A 22,470-nucleotide genomic window follows, 5' to 3' on the forward strand; every position below is an offset into this window, starting at 1 on the left:
GCCCCTAGTGTCTTTATTTGTCAGTACTGTAAATATTTTAGATCTGCAACAATGTTGCTGCAACATCAAACCTCCCAATAGCTATTGTTGCAATTTCACGGGAGCGAGCACACATGCGTCTCATGAACGCAGCGTTCAAGGCATTACAGGAAAGTTTGAGCAGTGAGCACACCTGTCTATTTTTTGTGTTTTCTTGTTCGTTGCTGGCTTACTAAAGCTAGCTCGCTTAAAATACTGTATTTCGAACCTTTTTTGTTGTTGTTGTTATAAGAAAAGTTGTGTCTGAAGCAAGGTGACCAGCAAGCAAATATCGCTCTCAGCAGATATCTCTACTTCCTCAGGTAAAGTAGTTGGGGAACCCTCAACTCCTTTGTCTTATATCGAGGCAGAGTTGAGTTTTGATGACTGGTCGAGGGATATGCTAGAAAGAACATTGTGTCGCTATCAGTCGATTCTTGTAAAAATTTCACATCTGAAAACGCTTTCCTGTGCCTATGTGTGTCCTGTACAATAGCGGTCATTCCACGGGTTGCTGAAAATCATTTAAAAAATAAAAATAATTAAGCGAATAAAACCGACTTTTTGCTCGTACTATGTAAACAGATTCAATTGGGTTCATGCTATGAAGGATCCTTTTGATGTCTACCCCATTGAAGTTGACCATTTAAATGGTTACGGGTTAGCTAAGGTTTAGGGTAGGGATGTCCCAAGCATTCTGGATAACACGGACCCAATTGAATCCTAGTTTAAGTACGCAGCTGCGTGATGAACAATGGCAGCATTGAAAGTGTGATGTACCCACCTAGCCAGTAAACATGCTATTCCAGGCGACATCTTGATTAAATACCTCAATGATTGATATTCAGAAATGATACGAATTTACTACCCTTTATTGTATTTTTTATTGCCCAGCTACGGCGGTAGCTAAATCAATTTACTACATCACTAGATGACTCTCATTGCATTTCTGTATTTGCATCCATTATTCATATGTCCTGATAACCCAGGATCATTGAATGAGTTTCTAATCTTTGCAATAAACTTTGGTTTTATATTTTACTAATTTACATAATAAAAGACAAAATAGGTTTCAGTGAAGCCTGTTATTATGAGGAAGTGAGTGGGGACTAGATATTTAGGGAGACTGGTTTCCACGCTTGCCAGGTCTAAGTACATTTCTAGCCCAATGCCCATTCAAAACCTGCCCACAACATTATTGTGAAATGGTGTTAACACAATGTTAAACATTTTGAAACAGTGTTAATAGAAGTCACATTGCTCTAAAATAATCATATTTTCAACTGGAGTATAAAAATCGAAAAGCCCCGAAAGTTTACTTTTTTTGCTTATTTTATTTCACAAAAATGTAAATTCATGTTGCAGCCTGATGTCCCAGTAATCCATCCCTCTGGAGCAAGATGGAAATGACAGAGAAAGGAGATCCATCATGAGTCCAGTACATCAATAGTTTTATTCTACTGTTAATCAATCAATTGCTACTATTATTATTATTATAATTTGATAGTCAGTAATGGAGTTAATCGGTTCCTCTCTGTGCCACTGCGCGCCGCTCTCTCTCCTCTGACTTCAACTTTCTGGCCAATGTTAGCTAGCTAGCGTGCTGCATACAGGGCTCGAGACTAACTTTTTTCATCACCGTCCAGAATCGTCCCAAAGTGAAGATGAACCGTCCCAAATTAATATATATATGTTTTGATATGCCAACATGGGTCTACTCATAGGACCTAGGTCATTCACAGTGATTTAAAAGTCTAATAAGAGTAGCCTACTACTGAAATAGATAAATGGGGCTCTCAACTGAGCCAGAAATTCACATAAAACATTTCTTGCCTCTAAAAAAAGCCAACATTGGAATAATATTTAAAGTGGCAATATTTACATTTTTGGCCAACCTGACAAATTCACATAGAAATGTGTGTTATAGATCTCATTCTCATTGAAAGAAATTTTAAGAAGCGGTAGATATGTTCTATGTGCTCTATTTCTATGCTTCCCATTCTTAAAGGGAAACTCCACCCAAAAGCTAAATGTTGTAGCTAGTTAGTGCTACTTAATTAGTTCATTGTTCTCACATCACTTGTCATGACTGCCTGCTGCAGCGCTCTCTCAACACCACTGACTGTGCTCAACACACACACACACACACCTTCTGCCCTCCCCACCACTCACTCAGCAACAGCCTGCATCACTGACTGATAGTCAGCAGTAGCAGGTCACAGTGAAATTAATAAAACATTTTTTAAAGAGATGTGGTGCAATTTAGAAGTAGCCCAAAAACCTGCAACCAATACACTTTCACCCACAACATCGTTTTCAAAGTAGCCCAATTTCTGGCCTCAGCTATAACCTCTACCACTGTAAATAGCCTACAGGATTCAAACATGATTACTTTTTTCTACAACTCTCTACCCTGAATTATTGTAATGTTACCTGCATTTAGTACTGTTGGTTGGGAATAAAGGGCTTTTTACTTATGAGTTTGTGTGTTGTGTAAACAATGACTGTACTAATCAGTATACTTTTCATTTGTTCTATAGCTTGTGAATCTGACATCAATCACCATGACTATTCCACCCATGACAGGTAAGTGGGACATGTCATTTTTGTGCTAGAGATTTGCCCTTTTATGTGGCACTTATTTCTCAAAGACAAAATACGTTTGATGTTATTTAAAGTCAGCTTGTCAATAAAATACTGTAGCCATATTTTCCTTTAGAGTTGATGATGCCCAACCCTTTTCATGATGGCTCTGTTGTTTACCTCTGATTATTAAGACATTGCGTAATGTCATATAGATTCAGAAATTAAACTTCAGCATGACCTGAGGTTCTGGCATGTTTCAGTGTAGCCGTTCATAAACATATTACTGTGTTATAACACAGTTCAGATTGCAGTTTCACAAGTTTATACTAGCACAGCCTACAGTATTAAACGGATTGTTTGTGTCAATGCTTTGTCTTCAGCGACAGAGATGAGTACTACAACGCCACTTCCCACACATACAGACTCCTCTACTGTCATTGGAGGTAGGCCTAATTTATTTGGACTATTTTCTTTTTACTTCACTATGACAAAGAAAATAAAAATAGATACCTTAAAACTGTGTTTTGCCAGTTATCTATCATTAGCTAAACTTCACAGTCCCTATTCTAAAAGCAGTTGACTCTCTCTCTCCCCAGTGGTCATCGTAGTTGTACTGCTGATGCTAGCTGGCCTGGGTTTCCTTCTGTACCGGTACTTGTGCCACAACAAGGGTGCCTACACAACCACAGGAGAACCTTCCCCGGTGGAAGACCCTGATCAGGCCCACGGTAACATTGTAACTGACGAAAAGAAGGAGTACTTCATTTGAACATGATGGAAGGATGAAAAGGAGGAATGCGAGGAGAACTGTGGGTGGGTGTTAACAAAATGTTATCTGCCAAACTGAGAGGAAACAGGAAAATGACAACCATCTTTGATGGCCATCTACGGGATTTCCACGGTTTTGGGGAAGACCTACATAGATTTAACCCAAGAAAACACTCACTTATAGGCACATAAGCTGGGCAGGAGATGAGATGCATTAGTAAAAGAGGTGTGTGTGTGTGCGCACACTGAAGGGACTTGCAACGTAACAGTTGTGTGCACATAAAAGATCGTTGTGAAACACTGGTGGATGGAAGACTTTATGAGATTCTTGCGGGTAAATGTCTTAAGATGACATCATAAATATGCCTCCATTTCAGTGTCATCACAATTCAGTTATATATCTGCTCCCCATGTCAGCTCTGAAGGCTTTTAATTTTATGTTTTACTTTAACATTTTCTGTATTTAATGAATGAGTATCCTGGGGTGCTAAATGGGGAATTTGATTTGGTGATCAGTAGAAGGCACTGATTAAATTGTATTATTCTTATGCCATTATCCATACTTTACAAGTTGGGCAAAACGATAAGGATTTTACTATTGTCTATCTGGGCAGCTAAATGGAAAATGTATTGTATCTGTTACTATTACCAGCTAGAGATTGTATGATCTTATTGAAGTATCTGCCAAAGGTAGTAAGTGACATGACAGACCTCAAGACGGCAGGTCAGATATGGCAATAAAGCTTTTTCCTTTTTTCACTCATTGTTGAATGTCCTTACAGCTATAAGTGATAGGTGGACAGAACATTGAAGAGAATCATTCTCGCACCCCGCAATGTGTATTTCATATAAGGCTGGAGTTGTTCATTTTCATCACAGGGAAGGCATCTATGCACTGTAAACATTTCCTCAACTCTTACGATTCATACAGGGCCACTTGAGCTGCTTGAGAGTCCTGATGCATGTCACAAACATTTTTCAAAATGACGGAAAAGAACTCGGAACAGGTAGCATTTCAATTGTCCAAAATATCCTTTATTCTAAATTGTTGTTATATTTTACGTTTATAAAAAAACGTTGTGCTCCAAAGTTCCTTTGCAGAGTTCTTTCTTCCAGATGCATGTTTCAGCAAACCAAAGTAACTCATCTCCTTAATCTTAAAATAAAGTGTACCATAGTCCATCAAATCACTTTAATACATATCCATATTATAAAAATGTTAGAGAATCCCTGAACTATAAATGTCCATAAATCCTTCAATGTTTACTCCACACTGGCTGTGGTTGGCATGGCATCTACTGGTAAGCATTACAGTAAATCATATTGCTGGGTCTAAGCCACCATTATGTTGCTGCATTACAGTACATCATATTGCTAGGTCTAAGCCACGATTATTTTGCTGCATTAAACAATATTGTCAGGCCTTGGACAGAAAGAAAACAAAAAATTACACAGTGTTTGAAGGAATAGATTTTTTGTTTACATTTTGAAAGCTGTGACCCCTTTTTAAACGGTATGAAGCATCAATGTGTGTTTGGGAATGGGATACACATTTACAGCCGCGCTAAATATGAGTGACATGATAACCATGTTTGGAATGGAAGCTGGTCATGTGATCAGTGTTACCAAGAACAGCTGCAGTCTGATAATACATGTGCAAATAGGTTGCATGCTAGGCTAGTAGGTTACCAGACAACTTACTGACCAAAGTGACCTGGAATTCACATTTCAGTGAAGACTACTTCTGTTTCCATGAGGTCTACAGCTATCAAATCTAGGCTATTATGTCGGAAACCCCAGTGACTTATCAGAACATGCAAGACGTTACATGAGGAAAAATAAAAACAGCAAGGAACCATGTTATGTTTCAACCAAAATATCAAATTCTTGAATGCAGACATGGTCTCACAAACTAGATCAAACCTAGTGTTAGATATTTATTACTTAAAGTTTATCCAGTAGTTTAATTAGCAGCACAGAAGTGTATTGGAAAATAAACAGTTGTCAACAGTTGTAAGCTCCACTGATGCAATGCATATTTTTATTTATAAGAAAATGTATTCAGAAATAATGTGGCTTAACACTATATTAAACAAATCGGGAACCATATGCACGTGATTTTCTGCAGTCCTAAAACATTTAGGAACACCCAACACCCCTTTTGGAGTGAAAGTACATTTAAATTAATTCTAAAAAAGTTGGACAGGAAAGAGTAACATGCATAGCACTGTATTTGCAGGTTATTAGCATTTGTACTAAAAACAAGTAGCAAAATCTAATTTCCAGCAGTGCACATAAATCAATGCTTGTGGTATTTCTATAAAAAATTAGCAATGATACATCTTTACAAAAATCAAAATTGTACAAAGCAAAAGTGCAAAAAAGCATGCAGAACCACCTAGTCACAATTACATTAAACATTTAAGCACCCCATTAAAAAATACAGCAACAGCAATGCCAGATCGAAGGTCTTAAGTACCATCAAACTCATCACTGTTCCTTAAATCTGATGTTTGCTTTTCAAAATGTGCCATATTTCAATTACTATAATTATAAGTCACAACCAAATATTTACTAGTGCAGTCTAGACCATTTCTTTGGTACAACCAGCTAATTGGTTATACTAACATTAACTAATAATTAATTATAACAAATCACTTTAAGATGTGCCCGAAAGTGATAAATACTGAAAAGAAACAAACTGGTTACATTGTAATTGAACCCTCACAGTCCTTATAACGAAGGATTAAAGTAAAAAGTGTTTAACTCTTAATAACCCCCTGATTTTAGTAGATTATTCTAGTTTACATGACAGTGCTTTTAAGTGTTTAAGAACAGGTGGGTGCCATTGTTTTACTTAAGGAAACCAAACACTGGGATGCTGTACAACTCTGGGTATCCAATTTAGGGAAGAAAAAACCCCGGCAAAAATTAAAACCAATAACTGCGCAAATGTAAAGCCAACCAACCCTTTCGATTATCCAAATCTCAACTTCATTCTTGAAGTATTTTAAGTCAATTTACTTTTATTTAAGTCACGGTGCTCTTTGGCACCCGATGATGTTAATCTACAGTTGCCCAAGAAGGTACAGTAAACCACCATGGCATGTTATAATCTGGTAATCATTTTGTAATCCATTCTTGTTTGGGTTCTTGTTTAACATACTAGTATTTATTATACTACAACACACATCTATTTGATCAGATTCAAATTAATCCAGTGGTCGCAGGAACTGATTTTAGATAGGCCTACTGGGCATATTCAACATGCCATGCAACAGTGAAAACTAAAGTACATATGATGCTCTACTTGGATCAGTAGCACTCTTTGTGAGGAAGACATTAGGCCAAGTCCAATGAGTGTTTATAAACATGAACAGAAGTTATCAAGTACAAAATGATGACAGTGTTAAGAGTGTAGATTGATGTCATGCATTAAAAAAAGAAAATATAACCAGTGAGATGTGTTTTGACTTAAGACAGCAGCACTATCATTGTAAGGTCAGGGAACCAGTTCAGCAGCCCAAATTATGAATCAGTAATTAGGACTGTTTTGCTTTGGGATCGGAAGTGGAGTACTGTACCTTTTATCAGGGCTCTAAAATATTACATTCCGTTAGGTGATATCAGTATCCCGGAAGGGGTTGGCGGATGGGCCAGGAGAAGGAGTCATCATTTTGAATGAGGGAGAGGAGAATGGGGAGAGGTTGCGGAAAACACTGGCTGTTACCAGATGGTGTACCCGCCATTGGAGCCACCCACGAAGAAGTTGTTCTTGCGCTGTGTCATCATGACGTTGGCACCCTGCATGGCGGCCAGCTGAGCTGCATTAGGCATGTGGCCAGGAGGTGGGGGCTGTGATGTGTTTAGGTGAGGGGGAAAGAAATAGTCACATACATGAGTAACTTTACCAATATCTGTTATCAATTACACAGGATATATATTTGGCTCCAGTACAATATGAACATTGATTTATGATAGAACCACATGACGTTGAGTAACATATAAGCCTGGGGTGTCAAACTCAATTACTGGGAGGCCGAGTGTTGTCAGGCTTTCACTCCTCCCTTGTACTTATTAAGGTAATTGATTACTTCCCCTCATCAGGTTGTCTAGGTCTTTAATTGGACACTTGTTAAAAGGAAATAACAAAAAACAGCAAATTCACAGTCATCCAGGTATTGAGTTTGACACCCAGGATATATCCTAGGCGTTTTGAGGATACTCACCGGGATGGAAGCACTGTTGCTTTGACCAAAGCGAGCACCAGCATCATATCCTCCCTCCACTAGCACAGTGGAGCCAGGGGGATACATGGCTCCCATGGGGTAGTATGCCATTGGGACGTTGTGGCCCATTGGTCCAACAGCCATGGACTGGGGCAGTTGCATGTACATCTGAGTGCCAGGGTACTGGGACATTTGCTGTAGCTGGCCAGCCTGAGATGGGTGCACATACCTGGGCTGATAGATCTTTGGCGTAATGGAGAAAATATGAAAAGGGGAGAGTTAGAGTCAGTCGGTCAGTGTGTTTGTATTGATATGATTGGTAATACTCTTCACAAAAGTAGATAGACATTTATATTTGGAATAAACTTGTTACCTCAGAGTATGCAGGTGGTGCGTCTGAGTAAGGGGGTGCCTGGGGAGACACTTGCATCGCAGGTGGGTAGATGGGTGCACTACTCTGCTGAGGGTACACAGCTTGCTGGGGATAGGAACCTGTGATACACAATATTATACTATTATTGATACATAATATTATACTATTATCAATACCCACATTTCTCTGTTTTACTCAATCTTCACACAATAGCAAAACATTATTCAGGGCTAACGTAGTTTGGAATCTACTACCAACCGGTCTAATTTAAGAAACGTATAGCTAGCTAACATAACATGCAGAAAATACTTCTTTCATCAATAATAATTAGTTAACGTTAGCTAGCTAAGTTAATATTGTCACAACAAAACACTTACCCAACTGACATAATAGTGACTATGACAGGTCCTAGAGCTAACTGCAAAAGCTAGCTGGATAGTGATATTGAGGTCAGAGTATGCGGCTACAAGCTAATTAGCATGTAGTAACTACAGCAAGCTTTCTAATGTTACGTATTGGGCAACATTAACGTTAGCTACCTAGAAAGCTAGCTGGCTACTTACATGTCGACTCTATTACGATTTAGACACCAGTATCTACCTTAGTGGTTGGGCTAATTTATAATGGAAACAGAAAAGACTTCGGTCAAGTAGACCTTTTAGTCTCGATTGTTAGCTATCTAGCTAACTAACCCTTAGCCGCTGTTGTTAGATAGCTAGCATGTGAGCTAATACAATGGTTGTGGACGTTAGCTAAATTACCTTTGTTGTTCATTGTCCTGAATTGGTGTGCGGTTTAATGCGTCGAATACGATTATTCTGAAGCTAAAAGTATTTTATATAAGGACCGTTTGAAAACTAAAAATTGAGATAACAGTTCAGAGTTACGTGACCGTTCACTTCCTTGTTTTTCTCTAGATTTGTGTTGTGACGGTGGATGCAGTTACGTCATATGTGCTTCGCCACTCCCATTCTACGGGTGAAAGTGCGTGCGCTGTGTAAATTATTTTACATTACCTAACTGGCTCAATTTACTTTGTAGTTTTCTTTATATTTAATAAATGTTCCATGGCATGGGAAAAGTGGGCACTGAAGGTGCTCAACCAGACCTAGACATAAACTGTTGGATAACATTCAAGATAATTAAAATGTATATATATATATTTGCTTTACGTTTCCTGCTATTTATTCTGCTAGTCTTCAAATACTTCCTAGTCTAAAAACCTATTTGACGTTGATCATTATAAAAAAATTATTGGTTACTTTTTTGATCCATAAGAAAACAATTGGGGGTACATCACCACATCATCACTAATGCCCATCAGGGTGATGATATGGAGGATGATATAGCAATTTTATTCAAAATATTTTAATACACTATTCTGATCATTAAGTGACAGTTAGTAAATTCTTGGCAGGAATATTTCAGCTTCGATGATAGAGGACATTGTGATTGAACAGACAGTAGAGAGCACTTGCCATGGGGCTAATTAAAGATTCAAACATCTCAGCTCTCCCTTTGAGCTCCATGGCAATACACTACAAATGCATGCAAATGCCAGTGTCTGCCAGCTGGCAAGAAAATGGAGAGAAAACACACCAAGGACTATTCCTCCAAGAGAAATGCAGTGAAATATGGTGCTAGTAGGTCATATATAATCAATCAATACTCTGTACCAACGGTGCATGTGAAATGTGACAACATGTTACAATTATGTAATGAAAACACAAATCCTTAGTATTTAGGGAAACAATTTATGCTCATGGGTGTGCCCTATCTGTCCAATGAAGTAATTACTTCTGGACAGTATTTCTAGGCCAGAGGACCCCTTTTGACCTCCAGAGGGAAAAGTTCCACGGAGTCTCTTTGCTGCTACATTCTATTCTGTACCACATATATTTTTTTAAAAGATAATAAGCAACTGATCCCTATTCACCTTTGCCAAAGTGCTAAACTGTCCTTTTAAAGATGCACTTTCCCTTTAAGGCAGCCATGGCTCCTCTCAAGTCGAGGCAGACATTTTTCAATGCAAGATTTTACTTGCATAAATTATGCTCATGACGTAGTGCAAAAGGCCAGATTTGTTGTAATTTTAGTGGTATTTTCCATTGGTCTTTACAGCAGAAATCGATTTTAGATGGTATCTTGAGGAATATAGGTAATCTGAATTGTAGTACCGAAGGGACCGTCATTAAATATTAAGAAAAAAAGGATCCCAACCCTCCTTATCAATGCAAATGACTCTTTTGTGTGCAGCCACAGCTCCTGTCTGGAGCGGTGAGATGGATTTTTAATTATGTGTGACTAAAACAAACTGTGGCAAAGATTTAAAAAAAGGGGAGAACCTCAGAAAATAAGACACATTTACGGTAAGTTGCTTTGCTTTGCTTTCAGTTTAAGACTCCCATCCGCTATAGCGCGACGAAATGGCGAGAGGAAATTCGTTTTTTTGTTAATATGCAATGCTCTTAATTAGCATAATTTATATATTTATGATAAAGAGAGGGAAACACATAAAATACAGTCCCCAGGCATGGAATGGCGGGTGATTTTGGTCGCAGCATGTTTAATGGGTAACATCGTGTCCTCAAATAAGTACACGGCGATACTTTTATTGCGGCTAGGTTGGGGGTGGTGTATGGGGATCAACACCTGCCGAAGTTTTGACAGATCTATAATTTCTGTGTTGGGGTGTGCTGCGCGCCACTTATCTTTTTGACGTTACGTTAAAATATTAGAATCTCGAATAGTTTTTTTCAGCTGTTATCGTTCTAGAAAGCTAGATGTTTGGGGAGACGCAGGCGGGCCTATTTTCTAGGGCTAGGCCACTTATGATCAAGAAGCTGCCTATTCATGGTGCATTATTCATATGTTTAATTTGACATAAAGACTTTGCCTTTATGAAAAATCAAGTCATACAGTCTATTATTACTGTGTGTGAGCGTGCACCCCTGTAGTCCCCAGTACAAGTAGGCCTACACTGTCCGGACTAAATCTCCTAGTTGTGACTTCTATTTCTAGTGCTCTCACTTTTGAGCCATCATTTGATTAGTTGTTTTTATACCCTTTAACTTAGTGATGGGCAACTTTGATGGGAGTGTGGGCCACTAAAAGATACATATATATTTTGGTTCTTGTGGAAATTTATCCGCGGGCCTACAAAAGGGGTCCGCCAGTTGCCCATCCCTGCTTTAACTACTACTATAAACCAAATTGTCATGGCTACAGCTGCCTGCCTGCACATCTGACCACCATTTTATTAGATAAGCCTATCAGACACTAAATGTAGGAGGGTTATTTGAACTATTTGCTATTGAACAGTCGTTTTTAGTAGCACTAATGTCTACAACCTTTATTTCATAGAGTATATAGAAAAAGTATCAGCACACCACATAGATGGAAAACACAATTCACATAGGCTAGCTTAATACCTGGTAGTTTTGATGGTACAGTATTCTCCCGCCTTACTTAGAATATCAAGACAGTGACTGCTTGGTGGTGAGAGCACTGAACCATGGACCCTCAGGATCTCCCTGCTGCTGACACACCCCTCACTGTCAATGAACAGGTACCACTAACCTCTCTGTCAACACTACCTGATATCATGTTAGTAACACACCCCTGCCCAACTTTCCAAAATCTATGTTGCCTCTGCTTTATAGTCTTCTGTCATGAACTGTTGCCACCTCCATGTCACCATATATTTGGAATGATTAACCCCACACAGTCATCTTGAGGTTGACATACACACTATATAAAAAGTATGTGGACACCCCTTCAAATGAGTGGATTTGGCTATTTCAGCCACACCCGTTGCTGACAGGTGTATAAAGTCGAGCACACAGCCATGCAATCTCCATAGACAAACATTGGCAGTAGAATGGCCTTACTGAAGAGCTCAGTGACTTTCAACGTGGCACCGGCATAGGATGCCACCTTTCCAACAAGTCAGTTCATCAGATTTCTGCCATGCTAGAGCTGCCTCGGTCAACTGTAAGTGCTGTTATTGTGAAGTGGAAACGTCTAGGGACAACAACGGCTCAGCCGCGAAGTGGTAGGCCACACAAACTCACAGAACGGGACCACCGAGTGCTAAAGCGCAAGCCTAAGATCACCATGCGCAATGCCAAGCGTCAGCTGGAGTGGTGTAAAGCTCGCCGCCATTGGACTCTGGAGCAGTAGAAAGCATTCTCTGGGGTGATGAATCACGCTTCACCATCTGGCAGTCCGACTGATTAATTTGGGTTTGGCGGATGCCAGGAGAACGCTACCTGCCCGAATGCATGGTGCCAACCTTACATTTTGGTGGAGGAGGAATAATGGTCTGGGTCTGTTTTTCATGGTTCGGGCTAGGCCCCTTAGTTCCAGTGAAGGGAAATCTTAACGCTACAGCATACAATGACATTCTAGACGATTCTGTGCTTCCAACATTGTGGCAATTTGGGGAAGGCCCTTTCCTGTTTCAGCATGACAATGCCCCCGTGCACAAAGCGAGGTCCATACCGAAATGGTTTGTCGAGATCAGTGTGGATGAACTTGACTGGCCTGCACAGAGCCCTGACCTCAACCCCATCGAACACCTTTGGGATGAATTGGAAAACCGACTGCGAGCCAGGCCTAATCGCCCAACATCAGTGCCCGACCTCAGTAATGCTCTCGTGGCTGAATAGAAGCAAGTCCCCGCAGCAATGTTCCAACATCTAGTGGAAAGCCTTCCCAGAAGAGTGGAGGCTGTTATAGCAGCAAAGTGGGGACCAACTCCATATGAATGCCCATGATTTTGGAATTAGATGTTTGACGAGCAGGTGTCCACATACTTTTGGCCATGTAGTGTAGTTTGCCACTTAATATGTCATCAATTAATACCGCTTCCGTAACACTTCTGAGTTTGCGCTATACTCTTTCATGCTTATTGATTAATTGTGTATGTTCACTCCGGCTGTGTCCTTTACACTCATAGTCAGCAAACTAAAGCAATTTATTTCTTGAATTATGAGAGGAGCTCTCAGAAAGCATCGCTTGAGCTGCTTGTTGGCTGACACTCTTTGTTGTAGTTTTGTTGAACTAATGTTTTTTTTTCATTTGTGTGCTTTTGTTTTGGTTCATTGTGTCCTAACGTGTGTGCTTGGCCTCTCTGTTGTTCTCCTTAGCCATTCACTGTCTGACTGCAGACATATTTTTTCAGCCATTAGGTTCCTGCACTTTGAAATTCCCTACCAAAAACAACCAGGTATGCTTTCAGTCTTTCCTGCATTGCACTGTCTCTCTGTCTGCACCTTGCCCTCCAGCTCAGGTTTTCTGTGCCTCTCCTTTACACCTTTCATGGCTGCATCCACGCATGCATCATGTCTTTGCTTTGTTATATTTACTAATAATATACAAATAGGATAATTAGGATAAGGCTAATTACTGCTGTTACTCTGTTCCACAAGTAACCAATAGACATTGTCCTCTACCTGGGTTGTCTCAGTAGATCGAGACCGAATGGTATGGCAACATTTAGATAATTTTAATGGAGTAACACTGAGCCTAGCCTGGATGTATATGCCTTATAATTATATAATTACTACATGATGACCTATATTCCTGGTCATGGCTCGGAACAAAAACATTTACGCTGCTGAGAATAGATGATGAGTCATTTATTGTGTAGTTGCGTGACTTGTGCTTGTATTCCAATTAAGCTTCTCTCAGTAGGAGTGCTGGTCTAGGACCAGGTCTCTCATTTCCATGTAGTCTTATTCATATGATCTAAAAGGCAAAACGGATCCTAGATCAGCACCCCTACTCTGAGACACTTTTTGAATATGAGCCCTTGTCTTGTGCTCCCCACTGCTGCACAGGTGATAGTGATGTCTGGTCATGAGACCATCCGTGTCTTGGAAGTGGAGGTAGATCAAGCCTCTCTTCCATCCTCAGTGCCTGATGGGAGGACTGGTTTGGGGGGTGAGGATGTGAGTAATCAGGCTATGCAACCTGAGGCAGGAACACAGGACAGCCCGCCAGCACCCCACAACACTGGGGGAGTAGGTGAGCCCTTTGTAGGATACCGATACGGTAGGTTAGACTCCATGCAATACAGGTTAAACTGCATCTTGTTTAATGCTGCAGTGTAAAAATGTTTCACAAATGTTTTAAGAGTGATGTGGGGTGTGTGCTGATGGTAGACAAACAGTGTGTTCTCTCTCTGTGCTGTCAGTGCTGGGGGAGCAGGTGGTGGCTGTGGATTCTGCAGCCTCTGCTGTCCAGAATCTTGCTCAGACTGCAGTTCCCATCAGTGTATCCCTGTCGCAGCCACAGGCCACCATGCCCATCACTGTGCAGAGCTTGCAGGGCTGTCAACAGGTGAGAACAATTAAACTAAAATACATACTTTTTTTGTGTAATGTGTGGTTCCTTCATCTGCCAATAATTTTTATCCTGTTTATTTGTCACCCCTCTTCCTAATAACCCCCTCCTCCTTCCCTGTAGGTCCTGACCCAGGATGGTCTGGCCACTCTGATGACAGGGATGATGGCCCAGACAGGCTCCCTGGGCCAGCCCCTGCTCATCCCCCTCAGCATGGCAGGGTCCATGGGGGGCCAAGGCCTGGCTGTCCTCACCTTCCCCACCAGCAACGTAGCCACACTCCCTGGCCTTTCAGCTGCCAGCCAGTCCGGAGGCCTCCTCAAACTACCCTTTGCCGGCTTACAAGGCTTGCAAAGTAAGACATGGCAGAGATACACACCTCACAGAATATGTATCTCTGCATTAATCCACATTGAATCAACAGTCAATCGTTTTTTGGCTACCACATGGGGACAGTGAGGCTTTATCTGTATGTGTTTGTGCTCTTCTTTCCCAGCAGCCACTGTGCTAAACCCTGTCCAGGCCCAGCAGACGGTTTTCCAGTCTCAGACAGCATCACTACAGCAGGTCCAGGCAGCTATGCAGCAGGCTCAGCAGAACACGCAGGTGACCGCAGCCCAACTGGCCCGGGCCATGCCAGCCGTCTCTCAGCCCAGTGTGTCTGTGGCAACACTCCATTCTGCAGGCCTCTCCATCAACCCTGCCATTGTAAGAATGTGTTTCTGTATTGTCGTGTATGTGAGTTAACCTTTTACACTCGTGGAAATTGGCCTACAGTATATGGATAGGGCTACATTTAAATGTTTCTTCAAGAATAAATATGAAAAGCATAAGCATGGGACAATTTGTAGACCAAAGTTGAGGACACAACAGTTCACCTGACACAAGACTGAATTCAAACACTACACTGTTGATTTTATGTGCATTTCCTAAGTAATTTCAATGCACTTTCAGGACATAGTCTTCAACTATAAGGTGCTTTTTAAAAATCGTTCCTAGCTGTGCCGTTGAGGAACTAGAGCAAGCATACTTGTTTTGTTTGGAACACAACCCTGCATCCCCGCCATCACCGTTGTTCTTTACACAATCCAAAGACAGACCATTATAAATCGCAATCTGGGTCAGGTGGGCATCATTCGAAAGCTTGTTCTATTGCCAACATGACTAAGTTATAAAATACGATCTTACAGTGTAAGGCTTTCACAGGGCAATTCAGAGAAACGGATCGTAATTTTGGTGCTCATAGAAAGGAGTCGTGTGCATTCAGGTGTGTGTTCTGCAGCAAATTTTCTTCACAATAGACAAACAGGCTCATTCTGTTCAGAAGAACCCAGGGTATGACGCCATGTCATCTTGTGACTGTACATCAAACATAACAGTTGACACTGTATATGACATGAGTTTTACACTCTTAGAAGAAAAGGTGCTTGGAAGAAAACCCTTTGAAGAACCCTTTTTGGTTGCAGGTATAACCTTTTTGGTTCCATGTAGATCCCTTTCTACAGAGGGTTCTACATGCAACCCAAAATGCTTCTACCTGGAACCAAAAAGTGTTCTATGGGGACAGCCGATGAACCCTTTTGGAACCCTTTTCTAGGAGTGTATGATATGGAAATGTGAAGTGCTCATTTGGACTCATGGGTGTTTGGCTTGCTTGTATGACATCAAAGTGGTATTTATTATAATCCTCAACGTCTCATCTTTCAAAATACATTGAGTCCTCTTAATTCACAGCGTTTCTCTCACTCTGACAACAAAAAAATTGCAAAAGTTGCCCAATTAGCGGGTGGATCGGGGCAACGGTAGGCCGTCATTGTAAATAAGAATTTGTTCTTAACTGACTTGCCTAGTTAAATAAAAAATAAATAAATAAACTTCTTGTCGCATGCGGTGCTCAAGTTCAGAATGGCTATCAGTCAAAACCCATAGAGAGCTGTGAAGCGCAGAGCCTGAACTCTGACTTAATGTATAGCATATTACTGTACAGCTACTGCGTTCTAATTTCAAATCTGCCATTTCCAACCTGTATACAGGTACGAGTGTAAAGGGTTAATGTGATGTGCGTGTATTTGTTTTTCATGTTTTTAACTTTAAAGTTTGGACATAAGTCTGCATAACTTGAGCAGATGGTTTAACATTGCCTTGTTGTTCATCCACACTCTTGAATATAGTGTACCTTATATTCAAAATGATGACATTATCGATAGTAGAACAATATGTTCTGGATGCCTCCGTTTCAATCCTCTCAGATCAGTGCTGCATCTCTAGGGGCTCAGCCTCAGTTCATCAGCTCCCTTACATCCACTCCCATCATCACCAGTGCCATGTCTGGAATCACCAGCCAGATCATCACCAACGCACAGGGACAGGTGGGTTACAGGACAAACATAACCACCAAGCAAACATGCTCACTATTTTTCAAGGATCATAGTAAGAATCACACAATTTCAACTAATGTCTTATGACTATGTTGTTATTATAGATTTATAAACTTGTATTTATCTATAAAGGTTATAGTATTATGATAATCAGTTAATAAACAACTTATAAACTATTTATAAATCCTTTTGTATAGTGTTACTAATAAGTATATGCCCTAATTCTTTAAATGTGGCATCCAGGTGATTGGAACCATCCCCCTGATGCTGAACCCTGCCTCACTGACAGGAGGGGCTGCTACTCAGGCTCTGAATCTCCAGGGATTTCAAGGCCTGCAGGTCCAGACAGTCCAGCCACAGCTGGTTCTGAACAACCAGGGCCAGATCATTGCCACCATAGGGAATGGACCTGCTACAGTCCCCACTTCTGCTGCGGTTATTCCCAAGCCTAATGTTCCTGTGACATTCTCGAAGCCCAGCACCCAGGTACCCTTCTCCACCAATTTTGTCCTTATGAGTGCTCCATCAGAATTTCAGAAAAATTGTAAATGCTGTTTTTATGGGGTGTTGGTCGAAATTGGTTTAAAGTGAGAATGGTGAGTCTTTGTTATTGCCTTTTGGATGTTACCATTAATCCATTGCTGACAGAAATTTCCCCTCAGGCTCAGGTAACAACTGTTACGCAGTCACCTGTGGTCATCGCCCCACAACCGTCTGCAATGAAGACAGTCACTCCAATCTCCTCCTCAGTCCCTATCACCTGTGGGGAGACACCCACTGTGGGCCAGCTCGTCAGCAGTACGTGGTTCACTTTTATTTATTTATTATTAATTTAATTTGATCGTATATTTAACCAGGGAAGTCACATTTGAGATTTACATATTTTTCAAGGTAGCCGGGCCAAGAAAAAGCAGCATCTTACATTTTTTTACATTTTAGTCATTTAGCAGACGCTCTTATCCAGAGCGACTTACAGTTAGTGAGTGCATACATTATTATTATTATTATTTATATTTTTTTATATATATATATTTTTTTATTTTCATACTGGCCCCCTGTGGGAATCGAACCCACAACCCTGGCGTTGCAAACGCCATGCTCTACCAACTGAGCTACATCCCCATCTTCTCTACAATCAGAGATATTTTTACAAGTAGGTAGATATTTATATCTGGTTCGTCTATTCCCCTCTTTAGAGCCACAGCAAGGGTGCACAGATGAGGAGGGCATTAATCTGGAAGAGATTCGAGAGTTTGCCAAGAACTTCAAGATCCGCCGGCTGTCCCTGGGGCTGACGCAGACACAAGTGGGACAGGCCCTTACGGCTACAGAGGGACCGGCCTACAGCCAGTCTGCCATCTGCAGGTAAACTCCTCTGGCCTACTGGGTGGGGGTGGTTGCAGGCAGCACAGTACAAGGTTTCTGAAATCCTTTCTATCAAATATGATAAATAGTGTATGTTTGTATGCTATGGACATTGTAGTTCTAGGGTTATATTTTGGAAGTCTTGATACTATAGTAGGAATGTCACAGGATAGTAGCTCTGACAGTTAAATAAAGATTAAATGGGGTCAGGTACTCTGGTTGATCAGAGGCTATTGTGTTATTAGTTTATAAGTTGTTGCTTCTTGCAGGTTTGAGAAGCTGGACATTACACCCAAGAGTGCTCAGAAGCTGAAGCCTGTGCTGGAGCGGTGGCTGGCTGAAGCAGAGCTGTGGAACCAGAAGGGTCAGCAGAATTTGATGGAGTTTGTGGGTGGTGAGCCATCCAAGAAACGCAAGCGTCGCACCAGCTTCACCCCGCAGGCCATCGAAGTGCTCAACACCTACTTTGAGAAGAATGCCCTGCCAACGGGCCAGGAGATTACGGAAATCGCTAAGGAGCTCAACTACGACCGTGAGGTTGTGCGTGTATGGTTCTGCAACAGGCGGCAGACACTGAAAAACACCAGCAAGATCAATGTGTTTCAAGTGCAGCCGTAAGCCTGTGCAGTAGTAATTGGCCATTGACTAGTAGGTAAGTTGGAAGGACCGCATAATCAGCTAAAGAAAAACATTTTGTAAAGACCGTAACACAGTCAACCTTAGTAAGTAAAAAATTATATGGACACTGAATGACACGAACTGAGTCTTACTATATGGACATAGAATACTCAGTTATCTCCATATGTTTTGATGTGTGTGTGTGGGAGAGAAAGAAAGACATTGCATGTGAAACGTGATTGGGTTAATGTTCACAGACCCTCTATTGTCAGTTTGACAACCTCTTTCATTTATTGATATAATGCCGTTTGTAAAGCAATGGCTGGAATTTTGATACACCTGGTTTTATACACATACAATACAGTTTTGCAAGTGGCTGTCTATGAATTTTGTGGCAATAGCCTCTAAAGATATTTGGTTACAGTTGTACAACATCTGATCAATCTGTTCTGATATTATGCTGGTGCCACCAAAATAGGTTTGGAACTGGTATGTACAATATTTGTGCGTCTAACTTTCTCACTCATCATTATTCACGATTCATTCAGGATTATCAGTAATCATGGTAGCATCCACATTAATGTAGAAGTGTTTAGAAACATATTATATTCTTATTTACAATAAAAATGACTCCAAAATGACACAATACATTTTTTAGCATTAATTTCTATTCGGCACAAAATAATTTGAAACACAACCACAACACACAAACACAACACAAACAGCAAATGCATCCAAAAGCAATGCCCCTTTGTTTACCATGGTAAAGGTTGTCATTTTGGATTAGTTCATCTGTAAAAGCCACTTGTACATTATTTCAAATAGTTAACAGATGTCAGCCTTGCATGGTCCATCCGCAGATATCACAGAGTCAAGAGTTTAAAACACAGCCTGTCTCAAGTGAGTCAGGCGTCAGTGCGGTTTAATGTGTACTGTATATTGAGAATACTTACGTGACATAAAGAATTATCTAATTAATCAAATTGATTGAATAAAACAACTTGACTATGTGAATGAATTGATTGTTATTATTAATGTATATGAAATACAGATTCTCAGCTAAAAGGAATGGTATTTTAGGGACAAACAAAATTGAAGTACCTAATGGCTTCCCCGCCCTTTTCTATAACCTCGTAATTGTTTGCACTTTAGAGATAACTTCTGAAAAGCCTTGATTGCAGATGAAGAGGGATGCAGCTTTGTAGGTTGGCGAACGCTAAATTAAGTTTATTATATTTGGAAATCTATCATTTTTATTGTTCTAGAAAATGTTGAATCTTCATTGGTTTTTATGTCTGGTCTATCCAACATATTTGAAAATGTAGCAAATGACAACTGGTTACCCAGCATATTTAAGTGGTTGATCATGTTTTGCTTGACATACAGACGCAAACATTTTTTAATGGTCAGACTTCAATGCCTAATGAGCATCAATTTTGTAAGGTTATCTTTAGCCAGTGTGGTACATGACTGAATGAGAATAAACTACAATACTTGGTCGTTTGTGGTCCCAAATTGATATAATTCATATTCTGATGTTTGTCTATGTCTGTGATATGCCATGCTGAACCGTGTAATTAATTTAATTTGTTCCCCATAATTGCCTTTTAAGATTGATAATATGTTTTCAGAAAGGAAGAAAATAATTGCTATATGAATCATGTGTTATGTTACACAACTGCCATTTCAGAGGTATCTATAACCTAAAACTTTTTTAGGATTCTCCCCAGTGAATTGTCTTTTGTCTGAATAATTTTGAGATGACAGAATGCAAATGAAAATCCAAGGTGAACACAGTTTAATAGTGTTGTTTTCCGATTTTAACTAATTATATCACACATTTTGTTGATGTTGGGCATAACAAATATTATTTACACTTGTTGTATAAGGTGTGCAGTATAAAACCAGTAATACATCTGAATAGATTATGTGTGAGATGAGGTCATGAGAGTGACTATTATGTTATTTTGTATCTGGACATTCTCTGCCAAATAAAGGCTTACTGAACACTGCCTGAGTCTTTTATTGTCTTGACTTCTGACTTAAAAAATAGGTCTAAATCACACTAACAATCCCTTGTCCTTTCTCTAGACCTTAACCCCTTGCTTATGACATCTCTAGTAAAGATTATTTGTGGCTTCCAAAGGGATTCTGTCATATTTCACACATATCCAGTCTCTTCAGATCCACAAATGCCATAGAGAATGATAAAGGACTCTTCTTTTTATTTTTTTTATTTTTTATTTAACCTTTATTTAACCAGGTAAGCCAGTTGAGAACAAGTTCTCATTTACAACTGCGACCTGGCCAAGATAAAGCAAAGCAGTGCGATAAAAACAACAACACAGAGTTACATATGGGGTAAACAAAACATAAAGTCAAAAATACAACAGAAAATATATATATATACAGTGTGCGAATGTAGTAAATTATGGAGGTAAGGCAATAAATAGGCCATAGTGCAAAATAGTTACAATTTCGTATTAACACTGGAATGATAGATGTGCAAAAGATGATGTGCAAATAGAGATACTGGGGTGCAAATGAGCAAAATAAATAACAATATGGGATGAGGTAGTTGGATGGGCTAATTACAGATGGGCTGTGTACAGGTGCAGTGATCGGTAAGCTGCTCTGACAACTGATGCCTAAAGTTAGTGAGGGAGATAAGAGTCTCCAGCTTCAGAGATTTTTGCAGTTCGTTCCAGTCATTGGCAGCAGAGAACTGGAAGGAATGGCAGCCAAAGGAGGTGTTGGCTTTGGGGATGACCAATGAGATATACAGTGCTATGAAAAAGTATTTGCCCCTTTCTAATTTTCTCTACTTTTGCATATTTGTGATACTGAATGTTATCAGATCTTCAACCAAAACATAATATTAGATAAAGGGAACATAAGTGGACAAATAACACAACAATTACATATTTATTTCATTTATTTCATAAACAAAGTTATGCAACACCCAATTCCCCTGTGTGAAAAAGTAATTGCCACCTTACACTCAATAACTGGTTGTGCCACCTTTAGCTGCAATGACTCCAACCAAATGCTTCCTGTAGTTGTTGATCAGTCTCTCACGTCGCTGTGGAGGAATTTTGGCCCACTCTTCCATGCAGAACTGCTTTAACTCAGTGACGTGTGGGTTTTCAAGCAGGAACTGCTCGTTTCAAGTCCTGCCACAACATCTCAATTGGGATTAGGTCTGGACTTTGACTAGGCCATTCCAAAACTTCCAATTTGTTGCTTTTTAGCAATTTTCATGTAGACTTGATCGTGTGTTTTGGATCATTGTCTTGCTGCATGACCCAGCTGCGCTTCAGCTTCAGCTCACAGACGGATGGTCTGACATTCTCCTGTAGAATTTTCTGATACAGAGCAGAATTAATGGTTCCTTCTATTAAGGCAAGTCGTCCAGGTCCTGAGGCAGCAAAGCATCCCCAAACCATCACACCACCACCACCATGCTTGACCTTTGGTATGATGTTCTTACTGTGGAATGCAGAGTTTGGTTTTCGCCAGGCATTACTGGAACCATGTAATTTTTCTGTTATTTGTTCACTTATGTTCCCTTTATCTAACATTAGGTTTTGGTTGAAGATCTGATAACATTCAGTATCACAAATATGCAAAAGTAGAGAAAATTAGAAAGGGGGCAAATACTTTTTCATAGCACTGTACCTGCTGGAGCGCAGACTACGGGTGGGTGTTGCTATGGTGACCAGTGAGCTAAAATAAGACGGGGATTTGCCTAGCAGTGATTTATAGATGACCTGGAGCCAGTGGGTTT

At 40.2% G+C, this 22,470-nt stretch overlaps 2 protein-coding genes across 2 annotated transcripts; one reads left to right on the forward strand and one right to left on the reverse strand.

Moving 5' to 3' along the window:
* Positions 1-4,549: 4,549 nt before the first annotated feature.
* Positions 4,550-8,934, reverse strand: LOC311149336 (DAZ-associated protein 2-like). The gene is made up of 4 exons (XM_084186492.1): positions 8,736-8,934; positions 7,975-8,093; positions 7,602-7,844; positions 4,550-7,227 (listed from the first exon to the last, which is right to left on the reverse strand). The coding sequence occupies exons 1-4, from the start codon at positions 8,746-8,748 to the stop codon at positions 7,099-7,101; spliced, it is 504 nt and encodes a 167-aa protein (XP_084042618.1). The 5' UTR covers positions 8,749-8,934; the 3' UTR covers positions 4,550-7,098.
* Positions 8,935-10,097: 1,163 nt separating this feature from the next.
* On the forward strand, positions 10,098-20,695 carry LOC311150038 (POU domain, class 6, transcription factor 1-like). The gene is made up of 11 exons (XM_084187282.1): positions 10,098-10,343; positions 11,447-11,542; positions 13,818-14,031; positions 14,174-14,319; positions 14,446-14,677; positions 14,819-15,030; positions 16,572-16,691; positions 16,944-17,186; positions 17,363-17,498; positions 17,897-18,065; positions 18,335-20,695. The coding sequence occupies exons 2-11, from the start codon at positions 11,489-11,491 to the stop codon at positions 18,681-18,683; spliced, it is 1,875 nt and encodes a 624-aa protein (XP_084043408.1). The 5' UTR covers positions 10,098-10,343; positions 11,447-11,488; the 3' UTR covers positions 18,684-20,695.
* Positions 20,696-22,470: the final 1,775 nt, after the last annotated feature.

The sequence above is a fragment of the Coregonus lavaretus genome (genome assembly GCF_964263955.1).
Source record: "Coregonus lavaretus genome assembly, chromosome: 22".
NCBI lineage: Eukaryota > Metazoa > Chordata > Actinopteri > Salmoniformes > Salmonidae > Coregonus > Coregonus lavaretus.

What these genes read in the sequence shown, in the direction of transcription:
- LOC311149336 (XM_084186492.1), bottom strand. An exon ending in CACCACCTGCATACTCTGAG is followed by an intron (nt 7,845 to 7,974) that starts GTAACAAGTTTA and finishes ATTACGCCAAAG; the next exon opens with ATCTATCAGCCCAGGTATGT. An exon ending in GCAACAGTGCTTCCATCCCG is followed by an intron (nt 7,228 to 7,601) that starts GTGAGTATCCTC and finishes AACACATCACAG; the next exon opens with CCCCCACCTCCTGGCCACAT.
- LOC311150038 (XM_084187282.1), top strand. Translation starts at nt 11,489, where the DNA reads ATGGACCCTCAGGATCTCCCTGCTGCTGACACACCCCTCACTGTCAAT. An exon ending in TCTCGAAGCCCAGCACCCAG is followed by an intron (nt 17,187 to 17,362) that starts GTACCCTTCTCC and finishes ATTTCCCCTCAG; the next exon opens with GCTCAGGTAACAACTGTTAC. An exon ending in TGTGGGCCAGCTCGTCAGCA is followed by an intron (nt 17,499 to 17,896) that starts GTACGTGGTTCA and finishes TCCCCTCTTTAG; the next exon opens with AGCCACAGCAAGGGTGCACA.